This window comes from Portunus trituberculatus, chromosome 14 (genome assembly GCF_017591435.1).
Source record: "Portunus trituberculatus isolate SZX2019 chromosome 14, ASM1759143v1, whole genome shotgun sequence".
In the NCBI taxonomy this organism is placed as follows: Eukaryota; Metazoa; Arthropoda; class Malacostraca; order Decapoda; family Portunidae; genus Portunus; species Portunus trituberculatus.
Genome location: NC_059268.1, coordinates 9,977,300 through 9,997,683, shown reverse-complemented (window position 1 = coordinate 9,997,683; position 20,384 = coordinate 9,977,300). Strand labels below are relative to the sequence as shown.

At 38.3% G+C, this 20,384-nt stretch overlaps 1 protein-coding gene across 2 annotated transcripts in view; it reads right to left on the bottom strand.

Annotated features, from left to right (window-relative positions):
• Nucleotides 1-6,419: 6,419 nt before the first annotated feature.
• Nucleotides 6,420-20,384, bottom strand: part of LOC123503610 (argininosuccinate lyase-like) — a 31,581-nt gene continuing 17,616 nt past the window's right edge. For both annotated transcript variants that reach the window (XM_045253523.1, XM_045253522.1), the window contains 4 exons: nt 19,974-20,117; nt 11,404-11,484; nt 8,241-8,347; nt 6,420-8,028 (listed from right to left, as the gene is read on the bottom strand). In XM_045253523.1, the coding sequence (XP_045109458.1) occupies nt 7,854-8,028; nt 8,241-8,347; nt 11,404-11,484; nt 19,974-20,117 (507 nt within the window). In that variant the 3' untranslated portion in view covers nt 6,420-7,853. The remainder of the gene's footprint in view (nt 8,029-8,240; nt 8,348-11,403; nt 11,485-19,973; nt 20,118-20,384) is intronic.

Below are 20,384 nucleotides of genomic sequence, written 5' to 3'. Positions count from 1 at the left end.
CTCTCTCTCTCTCTCTCTCTCTCTCTCTCTCTCTCTCTCTCTCTCTCTCTCTCTCTCTCTCTCTCTCTCTCTCTCTGCTTGACTGGTATTGTTCTTTTCTTTTGGCGTCTCCTTTTTGTTTTCCACGAGTTTTTTTTTCCTTTTATTTATTTATTTTTTTGACGTCAGAGAGAGAGAGAGAGAGAGAGAGAGAGAGAGAGAGAGAGAGAGAGAGAGAGAGAGAGAGAGAGTGTGTTTCACTGTTTGATCTGCTGCAGTCTCTGACGAGACAGCCAGACGTTACCCTACGGAACGAGCTCAGAGCTCATTGTTTCCGATCTTGGGATAGGCCTGAGACCAGGCACACACCACACACCGGGACAACAAGATCACAACTCCTCGATTTACATCCCGTACCTACTCACTGCTAGGTGAACAGGGGCTACACGTGAAAGGAGACACACCCAAATATCTCCACCCGGCCGGGGAATCGAACCCCGGTCCTCTGGCTTGTGAAGCCAGCGCTCTAACCACTGAGCTACCGGGCGTGTGTGTGTATGTGTGTGTGTGTGTGTGTGTGTGTGTGTGTGTGTGTGTGTGTGTGTGTGTGTGTGTTATTGATATTTTACTTTATTTCTTTATTCCTCTTTCTGGTTTGTACTTCTCTCTTCCTCTGCCTCATTGACCTTCTCTCTCTTGTTCTTTTTCTTCTTTTTCTTTTTTCTTTTTCTTTTCTCTTCTTCTTCTTCTTCTTCTTCTTCTTCTTCTTCTTCTTCTTCTTCTTCTTCTTCTTCTTCTTCTTCTTCTTCTTCTTCTTCTTCTTCTTCTTCTTCTTCTTCTTCTTCTTCTTCTTCTTCTTCTTCTTCTTCTTCTTCTTCTTCTTCTTCTTCTTCTTCTTTCTCCTTTTCTCCTCCAGCAAAGCAAACACACAGAGCGAGATGAGGCATCTCACATTTAACTTCGTACAGTGGTAGGCGAGAGCAAAGCGAGGAATGAGAGAAGAACCCGTCCATTCCTTCTGCTCCTCTTCTTCTCCCTCCTCCACCAGCAAGAGAAGTGTCGCTCAAACCCGCGGAAGTGGCGAATTCTGGCGCGGGAGAGCTCTGGGGTGTGCCGTGGGGAAGTGGCGGGAGGCAGCGATACGGGCGGCCATTAAACACCAAGACAAACAATTACCAGGCGGGAGGAGCGGCGCCCACGGACAGTAATGGCGACACAACACCTGGATTACCTGAAGAAGGGCTCTTGGTTTCCCCCGCTCTCCTCTCCTCTTCCCTTTCTTTCTTCCTTTCTTCTCTTATTCCTTGCTCTCCTTTCCTTTACTTTCCTCTCTTGCTTTTTCTCTCTTTTTCCTCACTTTTTTTTCCTATTCCTTCCTCCCATCCGTTTCTTCCTTTTCTGATATTTTCTCCCGGTTTCTCTCCTCGTTTTCCTTCTTTCCTCTCTCCTTTTCTTTTCTCTTCTCAAGTTCTTTTCTATCTCTTTCTCTTTTCACTACCTTTTCTCCCATCTTCTTTGTCTCGTTTATTCCTCCTCCTCCTCCTCCTCCTCCTCCTCCTCCTCCTCCTCCTCCTCCTCCTCCTCCTCCTCCTCCTCCGCCTTTTCCTCCTCCTCTTGCCAGCTCAAGAGCGGTGGTGTTCGTGGTGGTGATGGTAATGGTGATAGTGGTAGTGATAGTGATAGTGTACAAGGTAGTGGTGCTTCAGACGTCATCACAAGTACGCGCGCGCTCACACACACACACACACACACACACACACACACACACACACACACACGGCCCGGTAGCTCAGTGGTTAGAGCGCTGGTTTCACAAGCCAGATGACCGGGGTTCGATTCCCCGGCCGGGTGGAAATATTTGGGTGTGTCTCCTTTCACGTGTAGCCCCTGTTCACCTAGCAGTGAGTAGGTACGGGATGTAAATCGAGGAGTTGTGACCTTGTTGTCCCGGTGTGTGGTGTGTGCCTGGTCTCAGGCCTATCCGAAGATCGGAAACAATGAGCTCTGAGCTCGTTCCGTAGGGTAACGTCTGGCTGTCTCGTCAGAGACTGCAGCAGATCAAACAGTGAATTACACACACACACACACACACACACACACACACACACACACACACACACACACACACACACACACACACACACGATGCAACTCGTTATATAATTTGGTGATTAGATGAAAGACGATAGACGGGAGACTGAAGAACAACATTGGAGGAAAGTAAATTGAAACAAAAAAGATGAAGAAGAGAAGAAAAGGGAACATTTGTACAAATTTTTTCATTATTAGTATTATCATCATCATCACCATCATCATCATCACCATCATCATCAGTTTGGCATCTAATCTGAAAGTGTGCTGTTAGAATGTTTACTCATTTCTTTATATATATATATATATATATATATATATATATATATATATATATATATATATATATATATATATATATATATATATATATATATATATATATTCATTCATTCATTCATCCTTTCATTTTTCTGTTTTTTCACTCTTGTCTATTCCATGAAGATAATGATTTTGGCAGATCTCTCTCTCTCTCTCTCTCTCTCTCTCTCTCTCTCTCTCTCTCTCTCTCTCTCTCTCTCTCTCTCTCTCTCTCTCTCTCAGTCAGTCAATCTGTACCATTCTATCCACCTATCCTTTCTTTATCGCATCCATTCCGTTCCTCCATTCTCTCCATCTTTTCTTTCATTCGCACACTCCATCCCTCCACCAATACTTCCCTCCTTCAACAACGAGAAGTGGCACCCTCGAAGTGGCCCGGAGTGGCGCTACTTCCTGACGGGTCGCGCGGAGGGGAGGGGAGGAGCCGCAGTGCCGCCATAATGTAAACAAATGATGTGCCCTCCTCCCTGGCAGTGATATTCCTCCGCCAGGTGCGCCGAGGTGCATGGAGAAGGAGGAGGAGTGGGAGAAGGAGGGTGGGAGTTAGGGAGGGAGGATACATATATAAATAAGTAAAAGAAGAAGAAAAAAAAGATTGCTCGCGGGAGAGAAGGTAATATGTTAGACTTGAGAAGTTTTGCTTGTATTGTTGTTGTTGTTGTCCTTGTTGTTGTTCTTGTTGCTGTTGCGGGAGGCAGTGGAGGACAAATGCACATAGTGTTAAGGTGTGTGTGTGTGTGTGTGTGTGTGTGTGTGTGTGTGTGTGTGTGTTATTTTCCTGTTGTTGTCGAATATTGTTTTTATCGCATTTCTGACAGCTGAAAGAGAGAGAGAGAGAGAGAGAGAGAGAGAGAGAGAGAGAGAGAGAGGGGGGAGAGAAGATGGAGAGAATATGATTCTGCAAAGACGAAGAAATACTACATAGAATAAAAATCAAAGAAAAAAGTGAAAAACGGAAAGGAGGAGAAAAAGAAGAAGAAGAAGAAGAAGAAGAAGAAGAAGAGGGGGAAGAGGAAGAGGAAGCTTGGCTGGTTAAGAGGAAGGTATTGGAGGGCAAGAACCTGATAAAGATTGGAATATTTTTGCGTTTGGGCGGATGTAGCCAAGGAGGGAAAAAATATATATGAAGAAGGGAAAAAAAAGGAGACCTGAAGCAGTCTTCCTCCAGCTCTTCCTCCTCCTCCTCCTCCTCCTCCTCCTCCTCCTCCTCCTCCTCCTCCTCCTCCTCCACACCCTTGAGGACCAACACATAAACCATGATCAAGCTTCACATTTCTCCCCGATTTCCGCCGATTTTCGATTTACTCCGATGGTCAGCGAAACATGGAGAGGAGGAAGAAGAGGAGGAGAGGAGGAAGAAGGGGAGCAGAGGAAGGAAGAAGAAGAAACAGAAAGAGGAGATGGAGAATTAGTAAAAGGAGAAAGATCATGACATAGGACGTGAGGAAAGAGGGTGATCGGAAAGAAAATGAAAAAAAAAATTGAAGAGTTGAAGAGGAAGGAAAGAAGAAGAAACAGGAACAAGAAAAAAAAAGAGGAAGTGGAGTATTAGTAAAATGAAGAGGATAACGAAGACAACGACATTGATAACAAAGACATGGCATGGAGACAGAGGACGAAATTAAAGAAAATGGGAAAAGAAGACCGTCGCAATGATGAGTGTCTGACTGACTGACTGACTAAAGAAAAAGATTAGGAAAGAAAATCATAAGTGCGAAGCAAAAAGAGTCTGAAAGAAGGCATAGTAAGTCAAGTATTAAAACGTACGATAAATAATTTGTTTTGAAAATGTTATGGGACGAAATCATTGAGTATAAGAGACACAGGGAAGATTAGATTCAAGTCATGCATGCCAGATGAGATGAAAGGAGAATTAATTAATAACTAGGATGACAAATTTAGCAACACAAGGGTATACGTATACATTGTTACTTGTAGAGAATTCAGATAGTAGCTTGTGTGTGAAGGACGATGAAAATAAGATTCTCATTTTCCTTCTGTGTGTATGTATGTGTGTTTCACTGTTTGATTTGCTGCAGTCTCTGACGAGACAGCCAGACGTTACCCTACAGAACGAGCTCAGAGCTCATTATTTCCGATCTTCGGATAGGCCTGAGACCAGGCACACAACACACACCGGGACAACAAGGTCACAACTCCTCGATTTACATCCCGTACCTACTCACTGCTAGGTGAACAGGGGCTACACGTGAAAGGAGACACAACCAAATATCTCCACCCGGCCGGGGAATCGAACCCCGGTCCTCTGGCTTGTGAAGCCAGCGCTCTAACCACTGAGCTACCGGGCGTGTGTGTGTGTGTGTGTGTGTGTGTGTGTAAGAAATGGAATATAAAGAAATTAGAGATATAGAGGAGAAAAACATGGAAGATAAAAATGAAAAGGGAAAAAGAAGAAAAGTACAACAAAGTGAAAAAAAGAGAGGAAAGAAAGTAGAACTGAGACGACGATTAGGAGACAAAACGATTGGAGGTGAGAGGAAAAAAAGTAATAAAAAAGGAAAGCAGGAAAAGAAAAATGGGCTAAGAAAGAAAATAAAGAAATCAAAACGAAAAGGAAGAAAGGGAACAGAAAAGAGGAGAGAGAGAGAGACTGGAAAGGGGAGAGACAGAGAGAAGAGGACTCGCTGCTGAAGGGGAGGACGTGTCACCCAGCATCAGACAGTCTCTCCGTCAGTGTCTGGAGGTTGTTCCTGCCGCTAACCAGGTTACTGTCGCCCTCCCGGGGAAAGGTGTCCAGAGAGCAGGTGTCCTGGCGAGAACCAATGGGAGGGGACACCTGGAGAACGAGGAGCAGGAGGAGGAGAAGAGGAAAAAGGATCTCTCTCTCTCTCTCTCTCACACACACACACACACACTGGGGGAGGAACTATTTTTTATTTGTTTATTTATTTTTATTAGTTATTATTTTATTCTTTATTTATTTTTTTATTTTCTTTTTTTTTTTTTTACTTTTCTAACAGACTGAAGTATTTAGTAGAAATTTTGAGGTGACACATTGGAGAAGAGTTTTCTGTCCTAATTTTTTGCCTGTGTGTGTGTGTGTGTGTCAGTATTCTGTGCGGTGTTGCGTCATTGGTCACTGCATCATTGAAGCGGCTAGTGGCTGAGGCTGACCCAAACATATTGTATATATAAATAAGAGAATGTCTTTATGTCTGTCTGTCTCTCTCAAGGATATTTAACACTGGACAGAAATTTCTCACTCATTACATAAACCACCTTCAGGATCTCAGGGGTATCGTAAGTTATTAAAATTTCAAAGATCTAGATTTTATCATATTTTATCAGCAAAATAATACAATCCAGGACACAGAGCGAGGAAGAGTTTGGTCATCCATAAGCATGAGACTGAGACATACTAAGATTTTAAAGCTTGTCCTTAATACTTTTAGATAACAAAAATTCTAAAAATCACAAAATTATATATATATATATATATATATATATATATATATATATATATATATATATATATATATATATATATATATATATATATATATTTTTTTTTTTTTTTTTTTTCTTTCAAAGAATTTCCATTATCAGTGGAAATGTAGGAATATGACAAGATTTTAGGAGGTGAAAAATACTCTTCTGATTCCATTCTTTTGTCTCTTTTTATCAAGTGTCCTTGTTCTTTTTGTGTGAGAATTCTTTTCTACTTTCTTTTTCTCCAAATATTTCATTAGTTAGAAGAAATAATATATGCAAGTGTCCAAGTCCCATTTAATGTACCACCCACAGAGCACAAGGAGACAAATTCATCTTTTAAATAAAACTGAGTCACTGTTAATTCAAAAGAACTTATGATATATAAACATTGGCCATGTTACTTTTCCTGTTTTCAGTTTTTTTTTTTTTTTAATTTATTTTTTTTACTATTTAAAATTTGTGTCAATACATGAAACATTTCATAAGTTCTTTCATCCCTCACACTCAGAGGCCTTGTAATAGAATAATCTTGTAATTCAGAGCAAGACAATAATTAGGTGAATTAAGTAAGGAAGATAGGCATATTAAAAGTTTACTATTATATTGCATTCCTGACAAAGTACATATTGTTACATAGTACATACCTATCATCATGTCTCACTTATACATATCTCATTTCGGTATAGTCTCAGATTTCAAAATTTTTCAATATGTATATTACTTAAGATTTTGTGGTTTATTGTACATTTAACAACTATTTTTTAAAACAATTTAGTTTAATTGAGATAAAAAATGCACAGGAACACAAGAAAGCACACTAACTGAAAATAAATGAGTGCACATGCTGCAAAGCCAAATACCACAAATGCACTGGTTTTAATCCCATTTTTTTATTTTTCTCCTAATGCATATTAAGTATTTGAACCAGTTTCCATTTGGAAAATTCTTTGCATTTTCATAAGATAATCATGATAGTGCAGCTCCTTGAAATCTTGCAGGTGGCTAGAGAGGCCCTTGAGTGCACGAAAACTACTTCAACCCTTTGTACCCAGGATTATGGAGCTGTGACTTATGTATTGTGCACACTCCTCCAAAAATAAAAAGCTGTATTCTGAAAAGCAGAAGAAAATGTCTTGCTTATTGTGCAATACATTCCTTATCAAGGATATCTGTGTTTGTGATGGATGCAGAAAGCATACCATAATGTGTTTATTGGCTACTGCACATGATATTTTCAGATACTGTTTCAACTTACAAATTCTGCAATGACAATAGACAAATTCTGCAAGACCTATTGTCATAGATCATTTTTCTAGTAAAAATTAACAAGAAATTCCCAAGGGACAGCATGGCAGCCCAAGAAAATCCACCTGGAAATGTCACTCCTTACACATTTTGCAATTGTCCTCATAAAAGATAGCAATTTACCAGCAACACTGCTGCCAATAAATTACTTCTTGCTAATGTCATAAAAAGACTACTTGTATTTTCAAGAAATGCAAAGATTGAAAGTGTTAAGCAGTGGAACATAAGCTGTCTTGAGAAGGATAACAGATGCATAATCTTGGGAAACAGAGTTGAAACAATTTTCATGTACCATTTTTTTTATGCCTTATAGAAATGCACCAAATTCCTCACTAACCATCCTAATAGGGGGACCATCAAGACATCTAATACCAAAACTAGAAAATCACACATGTATATCTTTAAGTGCAGGTAGTGCAAAATTTCATAAGAAAATGCCTTTTTTATGGACTGAAGCATTAACAATTGTTTTTATTACATGATGCCTAGTGTCCTTTACATCTGTCAAATAGTTGTGCACATGTAAAATATTTTCAAAAAGCAGAGAGCATTCATGTATGCATATATGTAGATCAGCATAGCTTACATATACATTAGTTTTCATTTAGTTGTACCACCTCCCCCTTTGCTTCCAGCAAAGAAATAGATATGTACTACTAAACCTTTCAACAAGTGAATTTACAACTTAATAAGCATGATGAGATTTAAGAGACAATATCCACTGAGGTCTGAGGAAACAGAGAAAAGCTGTTCAGGAACTCTTTAGCTTGTGTTATCTGTAAATCAACACTGGCAAGTGCAGTTCCACCAACTGCTGAGTACTGCTCCACACTGTGTTCAAAATTCCACAGAGATGATACATCCTCTGTGAACAGTGAGCTGGAAAAAATAAATAAATAATTTAACTATCAGATGAAGATCAATCTTCTCCTCAACAAGGTCTAGCTGCTATAATGTCATCTTAATCTTAATGCTTGTGAGTATGACAGTGTGTGTGTGCGTGTGTGTGATGAATCTTTTTGCCATGAGGATCCATGCCTAATCAATATGAAATAGGTGTAAAAGCAGTTCAAATCTAATCATTGCCAGACCTGATTTTAGTTAGTTGATCAAGAGGTAGCTCTGAGAATGGACGGCCAAGATCTTCCGACAGCTTCACAACCTCCCCAGCTTTTCCATGAGCAGTGCGAAATGCCATCTGTAAAAACATTGTCAAATTGATCTTTAGATATTAGGATACATATAGAATACACACATACACACACAAAAGTAGTCTGTTATGAGGCAATTTATCAAAAGCCTTTTTTTTATGTCCGGGTACAGTGTCCAACTATCCATCTGCTCTCCAGTCCTTCCATTACTCAAGTAGAAACTTAATAAATTTGACACATGTGATCTTCCTGTCCTGAACCCAAATTGTCTATTCAATATAACTTGTTTTTCTTCCAGATATTTAATCCCCCCCCTTTTTTTTCTTCCAGATATTTAACCCTTTTTTTTATATATATAATTTCACATATCTTCCACACAACACTTGTAAGTGACATTGGTCTATAATTTAATGGCTCTGTTGACTTTCCTCCTTTGAATATTGGGATTATGTTAGCTCTCTTCCATTCCAGTAGTACTCTCCCTTCCTTTAATAACCTTGTAACCATTTCCCAAACTAGTTCTAACAAATGATCTTTGCATTCCTTTAGTGCCCAGTCCAACACACCATCCAGTTCTATCGCTTTTCTAACATCCAAATTTTCAAGTAGTCTTCCAATATCATCTTTGTGCACTATGATTTCTTGCAAGCCTTGATAATGCAATGTTCTATTTGGTTCTGTAAAATGAAAATGTAAAATGAAAATAATCTTGAAACTCTCATTCATTATTTCACACATTTCCTTTGCTGTTTGGTATGTCTTCCCTCCTTTAACTTTTTCTATTGCTTCCTTATTTTTCGTCTTACCATTTATATATTTTTGTCTTACCATTTATATATTTTTCATTTTACCATTTATATACTAGTAGAAAAGCTCTTCTGTACCACATCTTTCTCAAAGCTTCTTTCTTCCTCTCTCCTTACTCTAATATATTTATTTCTCGCATCCTTATACTGCTGTCTGTTGCTTTCATTTCTCTGCTTTCTGAGTTTCTTCCAAGCTTTATCTTTTTCTCTCTTAGCTTCTATACATCTGCCATTGTACCAGGCTTGTATGCTCTTCCTTACTCTATAGACTGGTACGTATTTCCTCACTCCCTCATTATACTTCTGTAGTAGTAGTTCATATTTTCCCTGTACTGTCTTTCCATTCATAATATTTCTCCATTCTATGCCACCAAAAAATTGTCTTACCTTTTCAAAATTTGCTCTTGCATAATTTAATCTCTATTTTTTTGTAGTCCTCCCTGTATCTTATCACATCCTCTTCCTGCATTTCCAATACTAATGTTACATGGTCATTTCTTCTTGATCTCCATCCTTTTCTCGTCTTTTTCCTTAGCTTCATTTCTCTGCACTTTCTCCTTTTCCCTCTCTTCCTGGTTCATATCTCTTTTTATCTATATATCATTAAATTCACTATCATCAGCCAGTTTTCCTTTTCTTGCCATTATCTCCTCCACTGCCACCTGCAATCTCATTCTTACTTTCAGTGGTCTCTTTCCCCCTTCACTAAACCTTCCCAACCTAAACCCTTTCCCCCACTTCCTGCTTTAACTCGTGTGTGCTGTCTTAAGCTATCTTAATAACACTGTCAACTCTATATCTCTCTATCTATTAGTTTCTCATTACCCACTTGATCCATTCCATGGATAATGAGAAACTAATCCTGAGAGAAGAATATATTCGACATTAGAAGCATAAGATTACATAGTAAGAAACTGAGGAAGGGAAGATGTCTGAGAGATGTTAAAAAATATAGTTTCCCCGCAAAGATGTGTTGAGACTTGGAACAGTTTGAGTGAGGAAGTGGTGTCAGCAAAGAGTGTACATAGTTTTAAAGAAAAATTGGATAAGTGTAGATATGGAGATGGGGCCACACGAGCATAAAGCCTAGGCCCTGTAAAACTACAACTAGGTAAATACACACACACACACACACACACACACACACACACACACACAGTGAGCTACCGTGCCGTGTGTGTGTGTGTGTGTGTGTGTGTGTGTGTGTGTGTATTTACCTATTTACCTAGTTGTAGTTTTACAGGGCCTGGGCTTTATGCTCGTGTGGTCCCGTCTCCATATCTACACTTATCCAATTTTTCTTTAAAACTATGTACACTCTTTGCTGATACCACTTCCTCACTCAAACTGTTCCAAGTCTCAACACATCTTTGCAGGAAACTAAATTTTTTAACATCTCTCAGACATCGCCCTTCCTTAGTTTCTTACTATGCGATCTTGTGCTTCTAAAGTCATATTCTTCTCTCAGGATCAGTTTCTCATTATCCACTTCATCCATTCCGTTAATCAATTTATAAACTTGTATCAGATCCCCTCTCTCTTTTCTCTGCTCCAAGGTTGGTAGATCCATTGCCTTTAGTCTCTCCTCATATGCCATCCCTTTAAATTCTGGAACCATTCTTGTAGCCATTTTTTGTAGTCTCTCTAATTTTCTTTGTGTTTCTTTTTATGGGGAGTCCACACAACTCCTGCATATTCCAATCTAGGTCTTATTTTAGTACTTATCAATTTCTTCATCATTTCCTTGTCCATATAGTGAAATGCAGACGTTACCCTACGGAACGAGCTCAGAGCTCATTATTTCCGATCTTCGGATAGGCCTGAGACCATCACACACCACACACCAGGACAACAAGGTCACAACTCCTCGATTTACATCCCGTACCTACTCACTGCTAGGTGAACAGGGGCTACACGTGAAAGGAGACACACCCAAATATCTCCACCCGGCCGGGGAATCGAACCCCGGTCCTCTAGCTTGTGAAGCCAGCGCTCTAACCACTGAGCTACCGAGCCGTGTGTGTGTGTGTGCGTGTGCGCACGCATGTGTGCGTGCTTACATGCATGCATGTGTCGGAGTAATTTTTCAATAACTTATAGGACAAAGCCTCAGATAAGATTATCTTTCTGCATAGGTCAACAGGAGACGAGATTAATGAATACTGTCTCTCTCGACTTAATCCTCTCCTGGTTCTTAGTAAGAAAAGTCAATATATTTTTGCAATTTTTCTAAAAGCATTGGTAATGAGAAATGTCACAGCCACTTAGAGTTTGAGATAGTGTTTGACCTTACTCACCCCTTTCTTCACAAGATAATATGCAATATCTGTGGATAGCATTTCTTCAGACAAAGCTCGCCGACATGCCTCACTGTCCACCTGCATAAAAGATACGAACTGATGATAGTACATTTCATTGACAAATAAATTTATATAAATTAATTATCAAGTTTTATATTTTTTCCTAAATATAAGAGAGTGAATGATGTTTATGAGTTGATATGTAGCACATTGTTTTAACAGGAGAAGATGCAGTTGCTAGATTCACCAGATATCTTAATATCTTCTAGAATAGTTTGTATACTGAAGATCATATTTTTGGATATTCTACTATCACCTACTGAGATTTTGAAATAGTTAAAGTATTTTTAAATACATATGTATCTACAACATAAATGCTTTAGTAGTAGAATTAAAGTTAGATGTATGTTTTGTGTTTTTCTTATATCATCTCCATTCCTGGGACAAAAATGACTTTGTTCCTCAACTGATAACTCAAAGTCAGTAAGCTCTATAAATGATATTATTTTCATAATTTTGAAATCAAAGTCTGATAAGTCTTGCCATCCAAACAATTACAAACTGTATTTCAGCATAAACTTTTTAGTGCCATAGAGGCCTAACAATGTTAGCTAATGGACAATGGCCATCCTGATGAGGTATTTTTAGTCTAAAGGCATGCCATACTCAGGCTATAGCAAGGCACAGCTAAGGGACATGGTGATGAAAGCATTGCTTTTTCAGTTTCAGCAGTAAATTTTCCTTTCTCTCACAAAGAAAACTGAACAAAAATTGCTCTACACTTTTAATTGTGAAGCATTAACCTCTGCATGTGAAATAAAATGTGTATTAAGGATTTGTGCTATAATAAAGCCTCTAAAAAGGATTTGTGCTATAATAGTCTGTAAAAATTAAATAGCTTGGTGCACCAGGCAACTATATTTTGCTCTATAAAGTTATGTTATATTCCAGTCAGTTTAAACTGGCTGTTCAAGTGTGGCCTGGGTTTCATGGAGATTCCTCCACTATTGCCACTTCTCCATACATCACAGGCTTGCCTTCTTTCTCCAACCCCACTCCAACTCCTTATCCTCTGTCTCTTTTTTTTTCATCTCCCTCTGTTTCTACATAAATTGATATATTTCAAAAATTATTTCCGAAATCATTCTAACTTTTGTTCCATACCACATCACCACAGAAGCAAAAATTAAGGTGTGTTTTCTGTATAAAGACTGGTGAGTCAGGTCAGGTGCAGGTACCTGCAAGGTCACACTCCCCTGCTCATATGCTACGTTTATGACAGGGAAGTTTTTATACAGAAAACACACCTCGAATTAGCTCACTGGTGATGTGAAACAAAAGTTAGAATAATTTCTGAAATCATTTAAAAAATACACCAATTTATATAGAAACAAAGGGAAAGAAAGAAAGATAGAGACAAAGGGCAAGGAGTTGGAGCAAAGAGAAAGAAGGCAAGCTATCATAGTGGGAGATTCCTAGTGGAGTGCCACAAGAGTCAGTGTTAGCCCCCATTATGTTTCAAGTTTATGTAAACAACATTCACATTGGGATAAACAGTTATATAAATCTATTCACTGCTATAAATTTATTTACTGATGATGCAAAGTTGCTAAAAGTTATCAAAACCAGAGAGGACTGTCTGCTTTTGCAGGAAGATTTAAACAAGATCTATGAATGGAACAAGAAGTGGAAATTGGAGTTTATGCCAAGAAATGCCACATAATGGAACTAGGAAAGAGTAAGAGAAGACCAGTATGGAACTATTTGATGAAAGAGGAGCAAATAATGAAGACTAAAGAGGAAAAAGATCTTGGAGTGTTCATACAAGAAAATCTGAACCCTGATAAACATATAAGCAAGATATTTGGACTATCATATAAGATGTTGACTAATATATGAGTGGCATTTCATTACAATGATAAAAGACATGATGAAAAAAATCATCACGAGTATGATATGCCCAAGGCTGGAACATGCTCTAAAAAGAATATAAGAAAATTGGAAAGGATACAGAAGATTGCTACAAAGATGGTGTCGGAATTAAAGGACCTCACATATGAAGAACGACTGAAGGAAATGAGACTGCCAACCTGAAAAAATAGAAGAGAATGCAGGGACCTAATAACAATGCATAAGGTAGTAAATGATATTGAAAAGATAGAAAAAGAAGACCTGGTACTGTTGATGGAAGAAGATGGAAGGACAAGAGGATGTGAAAAGAAGATCAGGATGAGGCAGTGTGTGAAGGATATTGGAAAAAACAGGTTTCCACACAGAACAGTGGAAAAATGGAATGCACTGGATAATGGAAATTGTCACAGCACATAGTGTGCATAACTTTAAAGAAATTTAAACTAGATAAATGGAGATATGGAGAGAGAACAATATGAGCCCTGCTCCAACCCTTTACAATACAACTAGGTAAACACACACACACACACACACACATACACACACACATTCTTGAAGGTCAAACTCTGCAATGTGTCACTCAAATAAAATTTTTAGGTGTATTTATTGATGATAACCTTAACTGGAATATTCATATTGATAATGTATGCATGAAACTGTCTAGGATGTGTGGGATATTGTACAAGATACGGAATCAACTCACAACTGAAGCCCTACTCAGTATTTACTATACACTCTGCTATCCTTATTTTATTTATTGTGTCTCAGTTTGGGCCTGCACTTGGCCGTCTTTCATAAATAGATTAAAGATAATTCAAAAAAAATTTTTGCGATGTATATTTTTTATGGGTAAATTCGACTCAACACCCACAGTTTCTTCTAATCATAAACTATTGAATTTCTTTGATGAATAAGTGTTTTGTCCTTTTCTCCATCTTCAAATTCATTAAAAGATATCCAAATAATAACCTATTTAAATGTGTAGATTCACCATATGCAACAAGAGGTGGGAACTTGAATTTGGAGTGCCCGCAATTCCGCACACAGTTATTCAAACACAGCATATTTTACTTTGGTCCACAGCTATGGAATTCCTTGCTTCCCAATATAAAAGATATTACTAGTATCAGTTACTTTCAGTTTAAAAGAAAAACCAAAGAACATTTCCTTAGATGTTTATAACTAGCAGCTTGCAGTTCATCGTTTAATTGTATTATATGATAAATTTACTTTAAAGCTGTATATAAATTATTCAGTGTGTGTGTGTGTGTGTGTGTGTGTGTGTGTGTGTGTGTGTGTGTGTGTGTGTGTGTGTGTGTGTGTGTGTGTGTGTGTGTGTACGCACAAGTATTTATATAAGTAATGTGTTCGTATGTATGTATAGTGTGAACGTGATTGGGTGAAATATGATTTATTCTTGTATTTCTATAAATATATTGTGAAATGAAGTCTTCCAACAGAGTCACCACATAGTTTAGTAACTCCGTCTATCAGGGAGCCTTGGCTTGATAGACCATGTCAATGAACACATCTGTTTAACCAATATATGTACATGTAATAAAATGGCAATAAATTTTACTTTACTTTACTTTACACACACACACACACACACACACACACACACACACACACACACACACACACACACACACACACACATTCGAGAGACACGGTTGAGAGCGGACGCACTGGCGCAGTTCCGACGATCAGCTGATCTTCACTACACCTGTTGTATAGTATTTACAGTGGCCTGGGCAGGTAGTGTGGACTCATTTTTTTTTTTCTCCATGAAATCAATTATTAAAGAATAATGAGTGAAAAAGATAATCCATCCAAATGCAGACATGAGAATAGAGAAGGGGCTGATGATGACTATGACGGTGAGGGAGAACGCGATTCAAGGGTTCGATACGACGACAACTTCACTACTTAAGAGAGTGTTCAATATTGAATGTAAACTAGATAAACTGATAAAGGAGAAGATGGAAATGAAAGAGAATAAAGAACAGGAAATGGAGTTTATAAGACTGAGAGAAAGGATAAGAAAAGTGGAAGAAAATGAAGCTAGGCTAAGAGCGGAAAACGAAGAACTAAAAAAGGAAGTAGCTAACTACAAGAAGCAGATGGAAGAAGGACTCGGTAAAGCCGAGAAAGAAAAGGAGAAGCTGAAAGATCTAGTAAACAAGGAAGAGGAAAGAGTACAGAACGTGATTAAAAAAGAAGTACAAGCATGGAGAGTCCAAGATAAGAAAGATAAGGCCAATTTTCAGGAGGTGATTCAAGAACAACTTAAAGAAAAGAAGAAAATATGACAAACAAAATGATAGGAGTCCTCAAGACAAAAGAAAATCTAGTTAGAGAAATTGCAGAAAAAAGAAGAGTGTAGTCGTATTTGGAATAAAAGAAAAAATATAAAATATAGACCAAAAGAGAAAAGAAGAAATGAAATCAGTCAAAGACCTACTGAAGAATCTAAATGACGAAGATAGGCAGAACTTGGAAGAGGAAGTAGAAGAAATAAACAGAATGGGACCATATCAAGAAGGAAAAACGAGACCAATTAAAATACTACTAAAATCACAAGCAGCAACAGAAGAAATATTATATAGAACAACAAAACTTAGAGAAACAGAAGGCTGCAAGGATATCTATATAAAGAAAAATAGAAATGAGGAAGAAAGGAAGAGATACAATGAACTGGCAGCAGCAGTAAGGGAAAAGAATAATGAAAGGTCAGAAGAGGAGAAGGCATTTTTTTGGAGAATTCTAGGAGACAGGATAAGGAAATGGTATATAAACGAGAAGGAAGAGAAAAAAGTGGAACAAGTTTAACTAAAAATGATAAAGGCAAAAGACTAAAAATGATGTATACGAACATAGACGGAGGTTTTATCAAGTAAATTAGAATTAAGAGATTACATAAGGAAAGAAAATCCAGATATTGTATGCCTGGCTGAAACAAAACTAAATGAGGCAATCAAAATAGACTTGGATAATAGGTATAATGTATGGAGAAGAGACAGAGTGGGTAAAGGAGGAGGAGGAGTCATGATAATGTTAAGGAAGGAGATAGTGATAAACCAAGTGGAATGTGGGAAGGAAAAGCAGAAGTATTGTATATTAAGATGCATATTAATAAAAAGAGTTAACAATCATTGTAACATATGTGCCACCAAAAACAAATTCATGGACCAATCAAGAATATAAAGACATGATAGATGACACAATAAGGAGTCTAATGAGAATCGTTAAAGAAAGGAGAAAAGTGATATTAGTAGGAGATTTCAACTGTAAAGAAGTGGACTGGGAAAATTATGAAAGTGGTATGGGGAAGAAGCCTGGGAGAAAGATTCTTGAACCTAATGATAGACAATATGATGGACCAGAGAGTAAAGGAATGCACAAGATTCAGAGGAAACGACGAGCCGGCAGATTGGACCTAGTTTTTACAAGGGTATACAAATGAATGATGATATAAGATATAAGTGCCCATTGGGAAAGAGTGACCATGTAATATTAGAAATAGATATAGAAGAGGAAAGGAAGATAGAGACGATTCATACAAAGGAGACCGATTAAATTACAGAAAGGCTGATATTGAGAATCTCAAGAACTATTTTAAAACGTAGACTGGGAGGAGATGGAAAACTCAGAGACAATGCAAGACAAATATAACTTATTTTTGGAAATATACAAAACAGGAGTCAGGAATATGTCCCAAAATATAGACCAAAAGAAGAAGGAAAGAAAGATTGGTTTAATGCAAGGTGTGCTAGGGCAAAGGAGAAAAGAGATGGAGCATGGAAAAGGTGGAGGAGAAATAGAATCCAACAAATAAGGAAAACTTCAAGGCAGCGAGAAATGAATATGTTAAGGTGAGGAAGGAAGAGGAAAAGAACTTGAAAAGGACATTGTCGAAAAATGTAAGGAGCAACCAAAATTGTTCTATAGATTCATAAATGGAAAAATTAGGCAAAAAGAAACAATAGAAAGGTTAAAAGGAGAGAACGGGATGGTGGAAGACCCAAAAGTATGGCAGAACTATTAAATAAAAATTCCAGGAGGTCTTTACTAAAGAATCCAAATTTGAGAGGCCACAGGGTAATAGAGAGACAATCTATATGAAAGAGATTAAAGTAACCAAGCTTGAAATAAAAGAGTTAATGAAGGAACTGGATGAAGAGAAGGCAATGGGACCAGATGAAGTCTCAGGCAGAATACTGAAAGAATGTAGGGAAGAACTAGCAAGTCCTATATACAACATCATAAAATGCTCAATAGAAAATGGAACAGTACCAGTAGAATGGAAAAGAGCTGAGGTGGTTCCCATATATAAGAGTGGAAGGAAGGAAGAACCTTTAAATTACAGACCGGTATCACTAACTAGTGTAATATGCAAGATGTGTGAAAGAATAATAAAGAAACAATGGATCGAGTTCCTTGAAGACAACAAATTAATATCAAATAGCCAATTTGGTTTTAGAAAAGACGGTCTTGTGTAACTAATTTATTGAGTTTCTATTCTAGAATAGTTGATAGAGTACAAGAGAGAGAGGATGGGTTGACTGCATTTATTTGGATTTAAAAAGGCGTTTGACAAAGTGCCACATGCAAGATTACTGTGGAAGTTAGAGGAGAAGGGTGGCTTAAAAGGAAGCACATTGAGATGGATAGAAAATTATTTGAGGGGGAGAGAAATAAGGACGGTAGTTAAAGATATGAAGTCCAAGTGGAGAGCAGTAGAAAGCGGAGTGCCACAGGGGTCAGTATTGGCACCAATACTTTTCCTCATTTATATTAACGACATGCCAGAAGGAGTGAACAGCTACATAAATTTGTTTGCAGATGATACGAAACTGTGCAGAGTTATAAAGCAAAAGGAGGATTGTGAAATACTGCAAGAAGACCTAAATAAGATCTGGGAATGGAGTAAGAAGTGGAAATGGAATTCAATGTGAACAAAAGCCATGTCATGGAAATGGGAAAGAGTGAAAGACGACCTGTGGGAATCTATAAGATGGGAGATGGAGTAGAACTGGAGAAAGTCAAAAAGGAAAAGGACTTAGGAGTGACGATGGAAGAAAACAATCAACCAGTAAGCCATATTGATAGAATTTTTAGAGAAACATATAATTTGCTAAGGAATATTGGAGTAGCATTTCACTACATGGACAAAGAAATGATGAAGAAATTGATAAGTACTATAATAAGACCCAGATTGGAATATGCAGGAGTAGTGTGGACCCCTCATAAAAAGAAACACATAAGGAAATTGGAGAGGCTACAAAAATGGCTACAAGAATGGTTCCAGAATTTGAAGGGATGACATATGAGGAGAGACTAAAGGCTATGGATCTACCAACCTTGGAACAAAGAAGGAGAGAGGAGACCTGATACAAGTCTATAAATTGATCAACGGAATGGACCAAGTGGATAATGAGAAACTGATCCTGAGAGAAGAATATGACATCCAAGCACAAGATCGCATAGTAAAAAGCTGAGAAAGGAAGATGTCTGAGAGATATTAAAAATATAGTTTCCAAGAGATGTATTGAGACGTGGAACAGTTTAGATGAAGAAGTAGTGTCTGCAACGAGTGTGCACACTTTTAAAGTAAGATTGGATAAGTGTAGATATGGAGATGGGGCCACACGAGCATAAAGCCCAGGCCCTGTAAAACTACAACTAGGTAAATACACACACACCCAGTAGCTCAGTGGTTAGAGCGCTGGCTTCACAAGCCAGAGGACCAGGGTTCGATTCCCCAGCCGGGTGGAGATATTTGGGTGTGTCTCCTTTCACGTGTAGCCCCTGTTCACCTAGCAGTGAGTAGGTACGGGATGTAAATCGAGGAGTTGTGACCTTGTTGTCCCAGTGTGTGGTGTGTGCCTGGTCTCAGGCCTATCCGAAGATCGGAAATATTGAGCTCTGAGCTCGTTCCGTAGGGTAACGTCTGGCTGTCTCGTCAGAGACTGCAGCAGATCAAACAGTGAAACACACACACACACACACACACACACAGAGAGAGAGAGAGAGAGAGAGAGAGAGAGAGAGAGAGAGAGAGAGAGAGAGAGAGAGAGAGAGAGAGAGAGAGAGAGAGAGAGAGAGAGAGAGAGAGAGAGAGAGAGAGAGAGAGAGAGAGAGAGAGAGAGAGAGAGAGAGAGAGTTGTAGGTATTGTGTTTTCAGCGGTACATCTTGATAATCCAACAAAACAAATAACCCGACACACTCCTGGTCCCCTGTTCATCACATTAATGGACTTTTACTATTAATAGAGTCCCAAGTACCTGAATAACTTTATTCAAGATAAAAGTACCTGGATGGAGAGAAGTAACTCTTCTGTCATGAACAACTTTTTGGATACTTTACTGAAGATAGTGAAGCATTAGAGCTGATCAATAGAGACTCAAAAAGTCACTACAAGTGCTCCCATTTCATGAATAATGATGGCAAAATGGCTCAATTAAAATTAAGTGCAACTCATTGAAGAACAATACATATTCAAAATCATAATTTTGAATATGTATTGAATGTATTGAATGCATGGAATTTCAGACAAAGTAACATCTTAATATTATTATTATTGGATACCACATGCTGATAATTATTTCAGGTACACTTGAATTTTTTTTTTATTAACTCTGCTTCTACTGACCTTCAGTGTTTCCACAGCCCCTGCAGCCACCTGTAAGATTCCCAGTAGTGTTGAAGCCGTTTCAAACATCTTCACTTTGTCTTCTTGTAAATCCTTATTGTATGTAGATGGCAGACCTTTAATAACCATGAGAAAGCCACACAGCTGAAAATTATAGCCATCTGTAAGCACTCCACTTAAGTCATGACATAATCCCAAACTGTGTGTGTGTGTGTGTGTGTGTGTGTGTGTGTGTGTGTGTGTGTGTGTGTGTGTGTGTGTGTGTGTGTGTGTGTGTGTGTGTGTGTGTGTGTGTGTGTGTGTGTGTGTGTGTGTGTGTGTGTGTCACTCGCCTGCTGGTCACCCAGCCAGTCTTCCCCATTATGGAGCGAGCTCAGAGCTCATAGACCAATCTTCAGGTAGGACTGAGAC